The 15,711-nt window shown below is 43.4% G+C and overlaps 1 protein-coding gene across 2 annotated transcripts in view; it reads right to left on the bottom strand.

Moving 5' to 3' along the window:
- Positions 1-13,294, bottom strand: part of XRN2 (5'-3' exoribonuclease 2) — a 66,573-nt gene extending 53,279 nt beyond the window's left edge. Inside the window, exon 1 of one of the 2 annotated variants that reach the window (XM_018057268.1) lies at positions 13,118-13,294. In XM_018057268.1, coding sequence (XP_017912757.1) covers positions 13,118-13,192 — 75 coding nt within the window. In that variant the 5' untranslated portion in view covers positions 13,193-13,294. The remainder of the gene's footprint in view (positions 1-13,117) is intronic. The other variant, XM_018057269.1, reaches the window with a different exon arrangement.

Below are 15,711 nucleotides of genomic sequence, written 5' to 3'. Positions count from 1 at the left end.
CTTCTCTTGCCTGCGTCTTCCAGTGCCACCACAGCACGTGCAGATCCACAAGCCTGGCCCTTCCCAGCCCTCGGTCCTGCCACAACGCTGCTCAGGCCACCCCACCTCCCCTGCTCCCAGAAGATGCCCTTCCATCTCTCAACACCTCTGTTCCTCCTTCTCCCTCCTGACCAACACTCCTTCCTGACATCGTATTCATTTTCCAAAGTCTAGACTCAGACCGAATGCCACCGTGTTATCACAGCTGAACACAGCCCCCCAACAAATTAACTGTTCCTCTTCCATGTCCTCACAATTTTTCTTATTCTGTGTTTTTCTACTTGGTTTGTCATTCTAACCCCCAATTACACTGCAAGTTCTTCAAAAGGTAAGGACTGTGCTATACTCACTCCTGGAGGCTCTCAACTGTATTTTTGTGGTAAAGCATTATCTTTCTTTCTGCCAGAGCTTTAGCAAATGATAAGAGCTAGGCTTTTATTCTTAATAATAGTAAAGGCACTTTAAAAATAATACATGCAAAGTATCATTAAAAAAAAATTGTGAACTTAAAAACCCATCATATACATGCTACCTCATGGATGAACCTCAAAAACATTCTGCTAAATAAAAGCCAGTCACAAAAGACCACAAAAGATTCTATTTACAAGATTCAGAACAAACAAATCTTTAGAAAGAAACAGATTAGCTTCAATCTGCAGTGGGGGCGGACAGGAGGGGAGGAGATAGGAAGTGACTGAAAATAGTTACAACATTTCTTTTGGAAATGAGCAAACTGTTCTAAAATTAGGTAATGGTGCTGGTTGTACCACTGCATTCATACTAAAACGCACTGAACCATATCATTTTAACAGGTGAATTATATGATACATATCTCAATAAAGCTATTTTTAGAAGATATAAAAACAAAAAGTCAATGAGAAAAAAAAAACAGGGCCCACAAAAAGGATTGATGAAACCGTGGCACAACCGTAGAGCGGAATGTTTGACAAAAGTACATTCCAATGTACAAAAGTAACAATAAGTACAAATGTTACAAAAGTAACATCCAGCTGGATGGTCACCAGTATCTTAAGCCAAAAAAGCGAAGTAAAGAAAAACACATACTGTACACCACTTCCAGAAAATTATAAACGAACGAAACAGTGCTAGGCATTGTTCAGGGATGAACAGAAACCACAAAGAGCAGATGAAGGATGAACACCAATCTCAGGACAGTGGTGATCCTCAAGAGAGGGAAGGAATGAGACTGGGCTTCAATTTGCATTTCTAACCGGGAGAAGTGGGCGTCAAAGAAAGAGGCTATCAGAGTACTGTGCAGACACCCTGTGAATCAGGAAAGAGGGGCTTGATCAGAAGCAGTGAACCAGAAGGAAAGCGAGTCAATTTTAGAGGTCTATCAGGGAAGATCGTTTGATGACTCCCAAACAAAAACAAGCTCTATAAAGGCAGGAGGTTGTGCCGCTCCACTTGCTCTACACTCAAGATCCACACCTCCCTACCTCCTGAACCAAGCAGACACCACACTCAGGAGAATCCAGACCCACTTTCTTTATGATTCCCAAGAAGTCAGACAGTTAAGTATTTTTGACTTGTTGACTTATGACCTCAGTTGCAACGACTCATTTCTATCTTTATAAAATTAAAGCACCCCTAAACAATATGGACATGAATGAGTATAGGTGTATTCCAATAAAGGTTTATTTATAAAAAACAGTAGACTGCTGGCTTGCTAAATTGCAGCTTTTCAACAAATGCTGAGGGTAGCTGATGAGTTTCCACTTCCCCTGCCTAGAAAGCAGAGCCTAGGGAAGAAGGTGTAGGCAGGTCCTGATTTTGAGAAAAGAGCGCCAGGCATTCCCAACAAGAAAGACACACATTTTCCTCTTGGGAGTTCTAAGGATATCTTCAACACGTTAATTACATAAACCTAGAGTTTCTTTCTTCAGGAGAAGATTCTCAACAAAGGAACTCACTCTTCAAGAGCCTGGCCATTAAATACAATGTGAGTGTATCTGCTGCTGGATTCAAGAGATTCTTAATCAAAGAGTAGCTACAAGGAGAGCTACTCTGAACACGAAAACCAATTCATCTCAAATAGCTTTTCATTATCTTTGGGGGTTTCCAGTAATAAACTGAGTACACATCGCAGCCTTCCCTTTCCATCCCCAGGCCACGTAAAAGACTAAAAACATCCCACCACCACTACAGAGCTGTGCTGGAAAACCAAGAGAAGAACCGTCGGTGACTGGTAAATCACAGGGGATGCCCGAAATGTGGAAAACTGACCAGAGGGCATGCCTCAAATATGCAGATGTGGGAGAATCTGAAGGCACCGGGCCCACAAGGGGCTCACGTAAGAGCCTCTGGAAGATCCAGAAGCAGCAGCAGCAGGAACAGTCCAGCTGGTCAAACCTAGCACTCTCCCCTCCGCTCACCGTCTCAGGCCCCATGAGGACCAGGCACCTTGAGACTGTTATTCCCAAAAGACAAGGGTGCTTGCGGAGGAAGGGCAGTCAGCACCCTGGCTGATGGAAGGCTGGCTGTCACGCCAGTCCTACCCCGCAGGAAGCCCACTTCTCCACGGCCCATGCCACGAGGAGAGGAAGAGCTATCTGCATCCCAGACAAGGAGCTAAGAGATCAGCCTGTTTCTGCACAGGATGATAAAGAAGGTATGTGAAAAAGTAAAGATGGTCCACACACAAATAGTGACTATATAAAAATACACTCCACAGGTTTTAATGCAAAAGCCCTAAAATAAACTCCACACCAACCTGCTTTTCTAGTCAACGATATACAACTTTCTGGCACTTCACATGTAAGGTAGAAACCCCAACTATCAGTAATATTTAAGTAAATGCATTTTTTGTGTAACCCTGCACATATTTCACAGCAGCAAAAAGAACCACCCTGCAAGCCAGGAGACACAGGAGACGGAGGTTTGATCCCTGGGTCGGGAAGATGCCCTGGAGGAGGGCATGGCAACCCACCTCAGTTTATGGTCTGGAGAATCTCATGTACCAAGGAGACTGGTGGGCTACAGTCCAAAGCATCACGAACAGTTGGACACGACTGGGCAACTAAGCGTGCAACACACACCGACACAGAAAAATTGGACTCATGCCTGAGGTTCTGCTGCAATAAGAGCTCCCTCCATTTAATGAAACTGAAGTGAAATCAAAGCGGCTCAGTCGTGTCTGACTCTTTGCAACCCCATGGACTATATACAGTCCATGGAATTCTCCAGGCCAGAAAACTGGAGTGAGTAGCTGTTCCCTTCTCCAGGAGATCTTCCCAAACCAGGGATAGAACCCAGGTCTCCCACATGGCAGAAGATTCTTTACCAGCTGAGCCACAAGAGAAGCCCAAGAATACTGAAGTGGGTAGCCTACGCCTTCTCCAGGGGATCGTCCCAACCCAGGGATCCAACCCAGGTCTCCTGCATTACAGGCAGATTCTTTACCAGCTGAGCCCCAGGGGAAGTCCAAGAATACTGGAGTGGGTAGCCTATACCATCTCCAGCAGATCTTCCCAAAACAGGAATCGAACTGGGGTCTCCTGCATTGCAGGTGGATTCTTGACAGATAACATATTATAGAACTTGGTTTTAGATTTCCGTTAAAGCAGCTCAGAACTTCAGAAAAGACAAAACACAGGTGATATTTTGGGGAGAAAGGGTCACAAGGCTACTGAAAATTTTAAATTACAGTATTCTGGCTAAAAATTCAGGCCATAAATTTTGATGTAGTTGCCAAATAGAATGAATGGATGGAACCAAAGCAAGAACAATACCCAGCTGTGGATGTGACTGGTGATAGAAGCAAGGTCCGATGCTGTAAAGAGCAATATTGCATACGAACCTGGAATGACACGTCCATGAATCAAGGCAAATTGGAAGTGGTCAAACAAGAGATGGCAAGAGTGAACGTCGACATTTTAGGAATCAGTGAACTAAAATCGACTGGAATGGGTGAATTTAACTCAGATGACCTTTATATCTACTGTGGGCAGGAATCCCTCAGAAGAAATGTAGTAGCCATCATGGTCAACAAAAGAGTCTGAAATGCAGTACTTGGATGCAATCTCAAAAACTACAAAATGATCTCTGTTCGTCTCCAAGGCAAACCATTCAATATCACAGTAATCCAAATCTATACCCCAACCAGTAACGCTGAAAAAGCTGAAGTTGAACGGTTCTATGAAGACCTACAAGACCTTTTAGAACTAACACCCAAAAAAGATGTCCTTTTCATTAGAGGGGACTGGAATGCAAAAGTAGGAAGTCAAGAAACACCTGGAGTAACAGGAATATTTGGCCTTGGAATGCGGAATGAAGCAGGGCAAAGACAATAGAGTTTTGCCAAGAAAATGCACTGGTCATAGCAAACACCCTCTTCCAACATCACAAGAGAAGACTTTACACATGGACATCACCAGATGGTCAACACCGAAATCAGACTGATTATATTCTTTGCAGCCAAAGATGGAGAAGCTCTATACAGTCAACAAAAACAAGACCAGGAGCTGACTGTGGCTCAGCATGAACTCCTTATTGCCAAATTCAGACTTAAATTGAACAAAGTAGGGAAAACCACTAGACCATTCAGGTATGACCTAAATCTAATCCCTTATGATTATACAGTGGAAGTGAGAAATAGATTTAAGGGCCTAGATCTGATAGAGTGCCTGATGAACTATGGACAGAGGTTTGTGACACTGTATAGGAGACAGGGATGAAGACCATCCCCATGGAAAAGAAATGCAAAAAAGCAAAATGGCTGTCTGGGGAGGCCTTACAAAGAGCTGTGAAAAGAAGAGAAGTGAAAAGCAAAGGAAAAAAGGAAAGATACAAGCATCTGAATGCAGCGTTCCAAAGAATAGCAAGAAGAGATAAGAAAGCCTTCTTCAGCAATCAATGCAAAGAAATAGAGGAAAACAACAGATTGGGAAAGACAAGAGTTCTCTTCAAGAAAATCAGAGATCCCAAGGGAACATTTCATGCAAAGATGGGCTTGATAAAGGACAGAAATGGTATGGACCTAACAGAAGCAGAAGATATTAAGAAGAGGTGGCAAGAATACACAGAAGAACTGTACAAAAAGATCTTCAAGACCAAGATAATCACGATGGTGTAATCACTCACCTAGAGCCAGACATCTTGGAATGTGAAGTCAAGTGGGCCTTGGAAAGCATCACTATGAACAAAGCTAGTGGAGGTGATGAATTCCAATTGAGCTGTTTCAAATCCTGAAAGATGATGCTGTGAAAGTGCTGCACTCAATATGCCAGCAAATTTGGAAAACTCAGCAGGGGCCACAGGACTGGAAAAGGTCAGTTTTCATTCCAATTCCAAAGAAAGGCAATGCTAAAGAATGCTCAAACTACCACAAAATTGCACTCATCTCACACACTAGTAAAGTAACACTCAAAATTCTCCAAGCCAGGCTTCAGCAATACATGAACCGCGAACTTCCAAATGTTCAAGCTGATTTAGAAAAGGCAGAGGAACCAGAGATCAAATGCCAACATCCGCTGGATCATCGAAAAAGCTAGAGAGTTACAGAAAAACATCTATTTCTGCTTTATTGACTACCAAAGCCTTTGACTGTGTGGATCACAATAAACTGTGGAAAATTCTGACAGAGATGGGAATACTAGACCACCTGACCTGCCTCTTGAGAAACCTATATGCAGGTCAGGAAGCAACAGTTAGAACTGGACATGGAACAACAGACTGGTTCCAAATAGGAAAAGGAGTACATCAAGGCTGTATATTGTCACCCTGCTTATTTAACTTATATGAAGAGTACATCATGAGAAACGCTGGGCTGGAAGAGGCACAAGCTGGAATCAAGATTGCCGGGAGAAATATCAATAACCTCAGATATGCAGATGACACCACCCTTATGGCAGGAAGTGAAGAGGAGCTAAAAAGCCTCTTGATGAAAGTGAAAGAGGAGAGTGAAAAAGTTGGCTTAAACCTCAACATTCAGAAAATGAAGATCATGGCATCTGGTCCCATCACTTCATGGGAAATAGATGGGGAAACAGTGGAAACAGTGTCAGACTATTTTTTTGGACTCCAAAATCACTGCAGATGCTGACTGCAGACATGAAATTAAAAGACACTTACTCCTTGGAAGAAAAGTTATGACCAACCTAGACAGCATATTCGAAAGCAGAGACTTTACTTTGCCAACAAAGGTCCGTCTAGTCAAGGCTATGGTTTTTCCAGTGGTCATGTATGGATGTGAGAGTTGGACAGTGAAGAAAGCTGAGTGCCGAAGAATTGATGTTTTTGAACTGTGGTGTTGGAGAAGACTCTTGAGAGTCCCTTGGACTGCAAGGAGATCCAACCAGTCCATTCTGAAGGAGATCAGCCCTGGGATTTCTTTGGAAGGAATGATGCTAAAGCTGAAACTCCAGTACTTTAGCCACCTTATGCGAAGAGCTGACTCACTGGAAAAGACTCTGATGCTGGGAGGGATTGGGGGCAGGAGGAAAAGGGGACGACAGAGGATGAGATGGCTGGATGGCATCACTGATTCGATGGACATGGGTTTGGGTGAACTCCGGGAGTTGGTGATGGACAGGGAGGCCTGGCGTGCTGCAATTCATGGGGTCGCAAAGAGTGGGACACGACTTAGCGACTAAACTGAACTGAACTGAGTATTTTTTCACGTTGCATGTCAGCTCCATTTTTATAAGGTGTCAGTCAACAAGGACTACTAATTACCACCAACGTTTACAGAATACTTAAAATGGGACAGGCATTGTTCTCAGGGCTTTTACTCGTGGATTATTTTCCTCTCTCCTCACAACAACCCTGTGAGGTACAGAGCATCTCACTTACTAATGAGAACACAAATGCTTAGAGGGGTTAAGTGGCTTTCCAATGCCATACTTCTGTCAAGTTCAGAGACCAGGATTGAACTCATTGGAATTGATTAATTCCAATTTCACTAGATTCATCATGAACTTAATGAACACCTGTAACGTGCGTCAAGGACCACAGCCAGAACTATAGGGGACACATAGTATGCTGATGTGTAAACCTGATCTTCACTTGCCCAGAGAGCATATTGGTGAGTTGGGCTGCCAGCATGATGGCATGAGGACTTCTGCTCACCTCCTCTCCAGATGAACTAGTGAGCATCTTTTGAAAGAGACAGAAGCATTTAAATTTAAAGCCTTTGGAAACAGTCTGGAGGCAAAGAGAACCTAGTCAAGAAAACCTTTGAAAATTCAGAACTCACTTCATTTGTGGCAGAACGTGGAGAAATTCACACCCAAGGGCATTCTCAAGAACTGTGTAAGTTGTGGCGAAAAGGAACCGAGAAAAGAATCAGAGACCTAATGAAGATACAGCTTAGACCACAGACAGGCTAGTCTGTGGGAGAGAAGTGGGGTTTAAGAAAGCTGGGAGGAGCCGCCCTCCAGCTGGGGTTAGAACAGATACCAGACATTAATCTCAGAGGCTAAGCCTTGCAGGTGTCACTGCATTAGTCTATAACACTTCTGTGGATCACTCAACAGACTATATACATTCTCGACCGCATGTGCAACATTCTCTGGGATAGACCAATCACTGGGCCATGAAACAAGCCTCAATGAATTTACAAGCAAGAACGTAATACAAAGCATGTTTTTCAACCACAACAAAATAAATAAAATTAGAGCTCAATAAGTGGAGAAAAGTTGGCAAATTTGTAAACATGGGAAATTTAACAACATACTCACAAATAATCAATGAAGAAGAAATCAGAAGGGAACTCAGAAAGTGATTTAAGATGAATGAAAAACAAGATACGACATGAAAACTAATATTGTAAAGCCCAAAAGCAGTGTTCAGAGGAAAATTTATAGCTGTAAATGTCTGTATTAAGAAAGCTCTCAAGTCAATTACCTAACCTTCCAACTTGACACTGGAAGAGCAAAATAAAGCAAGCAGAAGGAAGAAAATAAATATGAGAGAAAATGACACAGAATAAAAAGGACAATTTTATTTAAAAAAATCTATGAAACTAGACTTCCCTGGTGGCACAGTGGATAACCCACCTGCCAATGCAGGGGACCTTCGAGCCCTTATCCCGGAAGATCCCACATGCCACAGAGCAACTAAGCCTGTGTGCCACAACTACTGAGCCTCTGCTCTAGAACCTGTGAGCTGCAAGTCTGAGCCCTTGTGCTGCAACTACTGAAGCCCATGTGCCAAAAGCCCAAGCTCTGCAATAGCAGAAGCCACTACAACGAGAAGCCCACACACCACAGCTCGACAAAGCCCTCACGAAGCATCAAGACCCAGTGCAGCCACAAGCAAATAATCTATGACATCAAAAGTCAGTTGTTTACAAGATCAATGAAATTGACAAGTCTGACCAAGAAAGAAAAAAGCAAGGTGGGAAACCTAGATTTCACTGCAGGCAAACAGCACAATTCTATACGACGCAATGCTAAGAACCAGACACAAAAATATCTCCACTTTTACTTGGATATATAAACTACCAAAATTAACTTATCAATCAGTGCAAGGCACTATTTGAAGCTGTTAACTTGGATTTACTGACTCAATCCACACAACCACCTTATGTGGCGCACATACAACTGGTCATCTTTATTCACGAATTCCAAATTTGCGAACTCATCTGCTCACTAAAATTTTGTTATACCCCAAATTAATATTGTTGCAATCTCGAGGTCATTCACAAACACAAGCAGAATGGAAAAATTTGAGTCCACCAACACACACACTCCCAACTGATGTTAAACAAGGCAGCACTCTGCCCTATGTCAGCTCTCATATAAAAATGACCAGAGCATAGACTGTAGGAATGAAGCTGTGAAATACAAGAAACTCCAGTTTGCTTATAAATATGGCATCTAAAGGTTTCCAAAATCCTGAAAAAAAAAAAAAGAAATTGATACATGCTGAACAAGGATGAATCCTAAAAACATTATGCAAAATGAAAAAGTGAAATACACCAGACACAAAATAACAAATATATGATTCCACTTACATTAGTTCTTAGAATAGGCAAATTCACAAGACAGAAAGTAGGTGGCAGGGGAGGCAGAGAATTGTTATTTAGGTGAGTAGAGAGTTTCCATCTGGAATGATGAAAAATTTCTAGATATGAATAGCAATAATTTGGCAAATTGACTCCCATGTATACAAAAAAATAGTACACCATGACCAGGTGGGGTTTATTTACCTGAAATACCAGACTCATGTTAACATTTAAAAATCAGTGTGATTCACCATTTAAAAAAAAAAAAAAACTAAAAAAGAGAAAGCACAGCATAAAGTATAATTTTATAACAGTATAGTTTTAAAAACTCTAAGAAAACATAAGAAAAATCTCAGTGACCTTAACTTTGACAAAGATTTCTTGAACATAACACAAAAAGCAGTAACACAGAGAAAAAAGAAACCGGGCTTTATTAAAACTAAAAACTTTTGCTCTTTTTTGCATGAAAAAGGAAATCACAGATTAAAAGAAAACGTTTATCAAAAAATTCAATATGTAAAAAAAGTCTCTAATTCAGTAAGACAATCCATCCAACTTAACAATGTGCAAAAGGGACTTCGCTGGTAGGACTCTCTGCTTTCACTGCTGCATGTCTGGGTTCAATACCTGGTTGGGGAACTAAGATTCCTCAAGTCTCATAAAAGGAAAAAAAAAAAAAAGTCCTTGCTCTTAAAAAGGGGGGAGGAAGGGAGATGTGAACATATACCCAACTCAAGAAGATTTATGGAAGGCAAATAAGCACCTAAAGAGATGCTCAGCATCTGTCATCAGGGAAATGCAAACTGAATTCTCACTGCAATAACACTGCACTAGAATGGCTAGAACCAGAAAGACTAACCACACTCAGTGCTGACAAGGAAGTGCAACAACCAGACCTCTCATACACTGCTGTTGCCAATAAAACAGTACAGCCTCTTTAGAAAACAGTCTGGCTAGTTTTTTCTTTTTAAATAATCAAACACCAACATACAATGCAACCACTTCTCTAAAGAAATGAAAGCATGTCCACACAAAGATCTGTATACCAGTGCTCACCGTTTTTCTTAATAGCCACAAACTGGAAATAATCCAAATGTTCACCAATTGGGTGAATGAAAACCAATCCGACGAACGAAAATCAAAATGTAATATATGCACAACATAGAATACAATACCAAAATAAGAAACTATTGATACAAGTAGCAACATGGAAGACTTTCAAAATAATTATTCTGAATGAAAGTAACCAAGTTAACTGAGTCAGGTTTTTAAAAAAAAGTACCGATTGTATAATTCCATTTATATAAAATTTTAGAAAATGAAAACATCAATAGAAATAAATCAGTGGTTGCCCAAAGATGGACAGGAGGAAGGAGCTGGGGGAACAAAAAAGGAGCAGAAGGAATGTCTCAGAGGTGATGTTCATTACTTTGATTGTGGTGATGAGTCCATGGACAGACACATGTCAAAATGTATTAAATTGTACACTTTAAAAAAGTGCAGTGTGTTCTAGGTCAATTATACCTCGGGGGAGGAGAGAGAAAAGAAAAATAACTCAACTAGGAGGACCAGAATTCAGAGTTCAGAGGACGAAGTAAAAGGAAAACTAAAAAAGCATTCCCCATAACTACAGAACACAAGCCTCCAGACTCACAGTCAGCCAAGCACTGATGAAAAAGAATTAAAAATTTTTAAAAAAAATCTGTAACTAAGTACGCAGTCACACAAGCTTGTATTATCAAGGATAAAGCTCTTTTTAAAATTCAGAAAGAAAAACAGATCAACTACAAAAGAGTGAAAGCAAAAGAACATAGAAATTAAGAGCATGGGCTTCCTGGTTTTGACACAGGCTCTGACATGCATTAACCACATGACCATGAGTACATTATGTAAGCCCCCTGTGCTTCAGCTTTCTCATCCGTAATAAGAAGCAAGGGGAGGAGAAGAAGAAATAGTTACATGGTTGTTATGGGGATTTAATAAATTCATCTGTGAAATGCCTGCTGCTGCTAAGCCGCGTCGGTCGTGTCTGACTCTGTGCAACCCCATAGACGGCAGCCCAACCAGCTCCTCTGTCCCTGGGATTCTCCAGGCAAGAATACTGGAGTGGGTTGCCATTTCCTTCTCCAGTGCATGAAAGTGAAAAGTAAAAGTGAAGTCACTCAGTCATGTCCGACTCTCAGCGACCCATGGACTGTAGCCTACCAGGCTCCTCCATCCATGGGATTCTCCCAGCAAGAGTTGGAGTGGGTTGCCATTGCCTTCTCAGGTGAAATGCCTAGTACCTACTAAATATTGCATTTAAGTGTTAGCCAAATAAATAAACTGCATTAACATTCAACTTTTCATCAACAATTTTGGATGACAAAAATCAAAAGAACAATGCTTTCCAAGTTCTGAGGGAAGGCAATTTTCAAACTCAACCTCTGCCTAGCTAATGATTACTCATGATTAGGAGGGAAGAATGGACTTAGAAAACTCACATACTACAACAGCACTTCTTAAGAACTCAAGTAAGAACAAAAACCAAAAACGATGATTAAAAACAGTACCTCCAACTGCAGAAATTTTTAAAAATATCAAGAAGCAGCTTTCCAGCAAGGCTACATAACCAGGTGCCACAGCTGCAGAAATACAGACTTCAAGCAGTCTCCGATTAGAAAGAGGACTTGATAGAATATCTGATGTAAGAACTGGATGGGGAACCATGTACAGTGGAAAACAGACAACAGACAAAAAGACAAAAGTAGCAGAAAAGAAACAGAATCCTAGTACACAACCTAGATCTACACAGTGACAATAGTCACCAATACTACTTGATTATTCAGCTTTTAAAACAAACTTGTATAGCCAAAGCCCTGACAATTTAATCCTGGATGCCAACAAGGAAAAGAACACAGCCGACAAGCTTGGCATGAGGAGTAAGGACAGCAGGGGTAGAAAAGTTAATACCTAACCTCAGCATGTGAAGGGTCAAGCGGTACTCTGTACAGGAGACGAAAAAGGAAACAAAAACAAAATTACTTAACGCTATAGTTTATCAGTAGAAGAATAAAAGCACTGATTAGGGGGTGGCGTGGGGGGCGGGGGCCTGTACAAGTGACCACTCGTAACCCAGCTACAACTCAACAGATACATCCAAAAGTAATACATCAAACATAACCATGACACTCAGAGATAGAATCAAAAATAAGTTTAAAGCAGTTATCCCTTCAGAGCAGAAAGGAGGTAAGATATAAAGTTAATAAAAGTTTTAAACGCAAAGGACATGAGCATTGTTTCCACAGTTTTCTCTTTGAGAAAAACACAGGCGGTACTGGAAATTTCATCAGAACCATCAGTTTCGGTTTCTCCTCGGACAGGAACTAAGCAAGGTCAAGATCTCACACTGAGTGAAGCCTGGAGACCCATCTACCTGTCCAAAACAAACAAAAACTAAACTAACAACCTTTCCCCCTTCCCCCACAAAAACCCTCACTAGCCTAAGCAGAAAGTTCCCAGTGTCGACTGGGCATTTCGTTCTAAAACGGCATCGTGTGTCCCTGAACCTCCCCGATCTGGAAACTGAAAGCACGGGTACCAAATCGAAACCGGACGGAGAAACCTGGAAACGACCAATACGAAACGCCAAGAAACCAACAGCAAAGAGGCGTAGCACCGATCGAGCGCGCCCAGGAACCCTGAAAATGTCAAAGGCGGGCTTGGCCCAGCAGTCAGGCAACGAGGGAGGGGCCCTTCGCGAACTTGAGTGCTGTCCGAGATCTTCCCGAGGCACTGCTCTCCCCTCGCGACCCCTGACACGACAGCGATAGACTGCCTCTCCCCAAGCCGAAAGCCTCTCAGGCCGGCCGACCCGGGAGGAGACAAAGCCGTGGGCGGGGTCTGCCGCCCAGGAACCCGCGGGCAGCGCAGGGGCGGCCCTCGCACCGCCCGAGCCGCTCCCGGGCCGGGAGTGCGAGCGCCCGCGCCCCCGGCGGGCGTCGGCCCGCGGCGACCCGGGAGGCAGCGGGCGCGGGCCTCGCGGGCCCCCGGAGGACCGCGGCCTGCACGCGCGCCGGGGCAGAGGGGTGCTCTAGGCGTCGGCGTGGCGGCCGCCTGGCGCCCCCTCACCTTCTCTTCCACGCAGTTGACAATGATGGACGGGTACTTGCGGCTGAGCCAGCGGAAGAAGGCCGGGACTCCCATGGCGGCGGCGCAGCTGCGGGCAGCGGCCCGGCCAGCGAACGCGCGGTAACCAGAGAGACGAGCCGCGGCGGGCACCGGTTCTTCCGCCCACGTGCGCCCGGCGACCGGAACTTAGGTCACGGCGCCGCCGCCGAGGAGACAAGGAAGGAGGTGCCGGCCCGGTGGGGCGGGGCCGGAAAGGGGCGTGGCTAGTGAGCGGGTGGCCCGGAGCAGTGGCCCTCGTGGCTCGTCGTCCTCGGCCGCAGGGGACTCGGAGCTTCCCCAGCAACCGGCGACCCTCGGGCGGGAGCCCTGCGTTCCAGGCTGCTCCAGGGGAACCTTGGCGGACTGGTTTCCTCCTTCTCATCCACCTCGTTTCATGTATAATCTAATCATCCACACGCACTCGTTACTTCTGCTTCCTGCTTTCTCCCGATTTTATGCCACAGTATGAATCTGGGTTAGCAACCGTATTTTTTTTTTTTTAAGTATTTTGCACCGATGACGGCTGGTCTGCGTAAACAACTCACTTATCACTGGTTATAAAATGCAGTGTAGCATGTAATTCAACCTTCCAGCTACGTTTATGAGTGTAAAATAATTGCTCGTGTCACTCTCCAGCACTTATTTGCAAGTTTACACTGTGCTAAAGCATTGGCTAAGGCATTATCAAATTTGATCGTCACTTGGGCCTTCTGAGGGTGCTTTAATCATCCTCCTGTAACAGATGAGAGGCCGGGATAGAGGGGGCTTAAGTCTTGCTTTTTCACACCGCTTCTGTTTCAGTCCAAGTAAAGATCATTTAATACTCTGTCCTTGCACTGACAGGATACTTATATCCTTTGTTTTCTGATGGCTTCAAATACATTTTTTTTTTCAACATATAAGAAGGGAGGCGTGGAAGAGGAGGTATTTATGTCCATTTGCTCAAATCTGGAAGTCTGTCTCCCTGGAATTCCCTCCTGCCTTGACAAATCATACTCAATCCTAAAGGCTCACCTCAAGAGGTCTCTAGGGAAGCGCTTCTCTCTGCCACCTGGCAGTATTCATTGCCCCATTCTTTGTGGTCTGATGCCGCTGTGTTTAAACCACTGGTGTGGAAATTAGAGAAATGGTTAGCCCATATTTTACCTAAGAACAGTCAAAACTATTACCTGGAATTATGTCTGTGGTGAAGTCCCTCGTTTCTCCTAGAAAGAGCCCTTCCTCAAGTATTTGACTTCCCTGGGCAATGCTATGTTCTCATAGGCAAACATGTACAGTAGGCGTTTGGTATGGGGATGGTTAGCTGGGAAAGCTGAGTCATTGAGAGTCCTTGCCCAGCGTTTTTCAACTTCAAGCCATAAGGAAGGTGAGGCAGCACCTCCCAGATGGTTGAGGCTGAAAGATCAGAATGGGGTTTACTGCCAGTCTGCAATGAGAGAAGCAGATTTAGTCCCTGGTTTCAGTGGGTTTCGAGTACAGCTAAATCCCTCTTCCTGCAGTTTGGTTGGTAAACCTGTCCTTTATTTCCATGTGCCAATAAATGATCCTTTTGCCCTAAGCTGTTTGGAGCTAAGCTCCTCTCCTTTGCATAGGAAAAAGTCTTTGTGCCAGCTCAAATCCTACATGTTTCCACTTCCCTTCTTCTCCATAAATTTTTCCAGCACAGAGCCCAAGGCTCCTGCCGGGTCTCATCTTCCATAGCTCTCCTTGACTTCTAACATGTGGTATTGCATCTTACATTTTTCTTATCTCATCTGTAAATATTATCTTTCTTCTAATATATCAGGACAAGCTACACTTTGCTGGGATAATAAATAATGGCTGAAATCTCATCAGCTGACCAAAAGTGTGGTTGAGCTCCCTCCAGGGCTGTTTGTCCTCCACGTGGTGACTCAGGGATCCAGCTGTTTTCATCCTGCGGTTCTGTTAGCTCAACATGTGACCACCACAGCCACTACCAAAAGAAGGCAGGGCAGGAGGGCTGCCCTGGATATTCTGGAGGGCTGCCCTGGATGTTCTGAAGGGCTAGGCTTGATGGTGGCTTTACATAATTTCTACTTACATTCATTTAACCAAATTCCAATCACTTGGCTCCCAGCTGAAGACGAGATTGGGAAATATTGTGCGGAAAAGTTACCCAATCTCATCTTTTGGAGTACTCAATAATAGAAAAATGAAACAGGATTGGGGAACACAGCATCGTCTCTGCCATACTCCTTAGTTAAGCTGCAAATCAAATTATTAAATATCCATTTAAGGTCCACAGCCTTTGCTGCCTATGTGGGCACCATTAGCAAAATAAATCATTGTCTTGCTACCATCACTTGTTTTATCCATCACTAGCAAGGACAAGGTACAGCCACGGCATATGAACTAAGTAATTAAGTCACATTTTGACCAATAATAAACTCATACCACAAGTCTTATTAAATATCCCTAGTGAACTGCACAGACAACTGCTACAGACATTTTAAAAAGATACAGATCTAGTCATCTAAAGGGGTAGTCAGAGATGATAGGGAGGAAATAGATTGACAAGGAGTCTTGAAATCTCA

This window comes from Capra hircus, chromosome 13 (assembly GCF_001704415.2).
Source record: "Capra hircus breed San Clemente chromosome 13, ASM170441v1, whole genome shotgun sequence".
Lineage (NCBI taxonomy): Eukaryota > Metazoa > Chordata > Mammalia > Artiodactyla > Bovidae > Capra > Capra hircus.
This window is presented reverse-complemented; position numbering and strand designations above follow the sequence as displayed.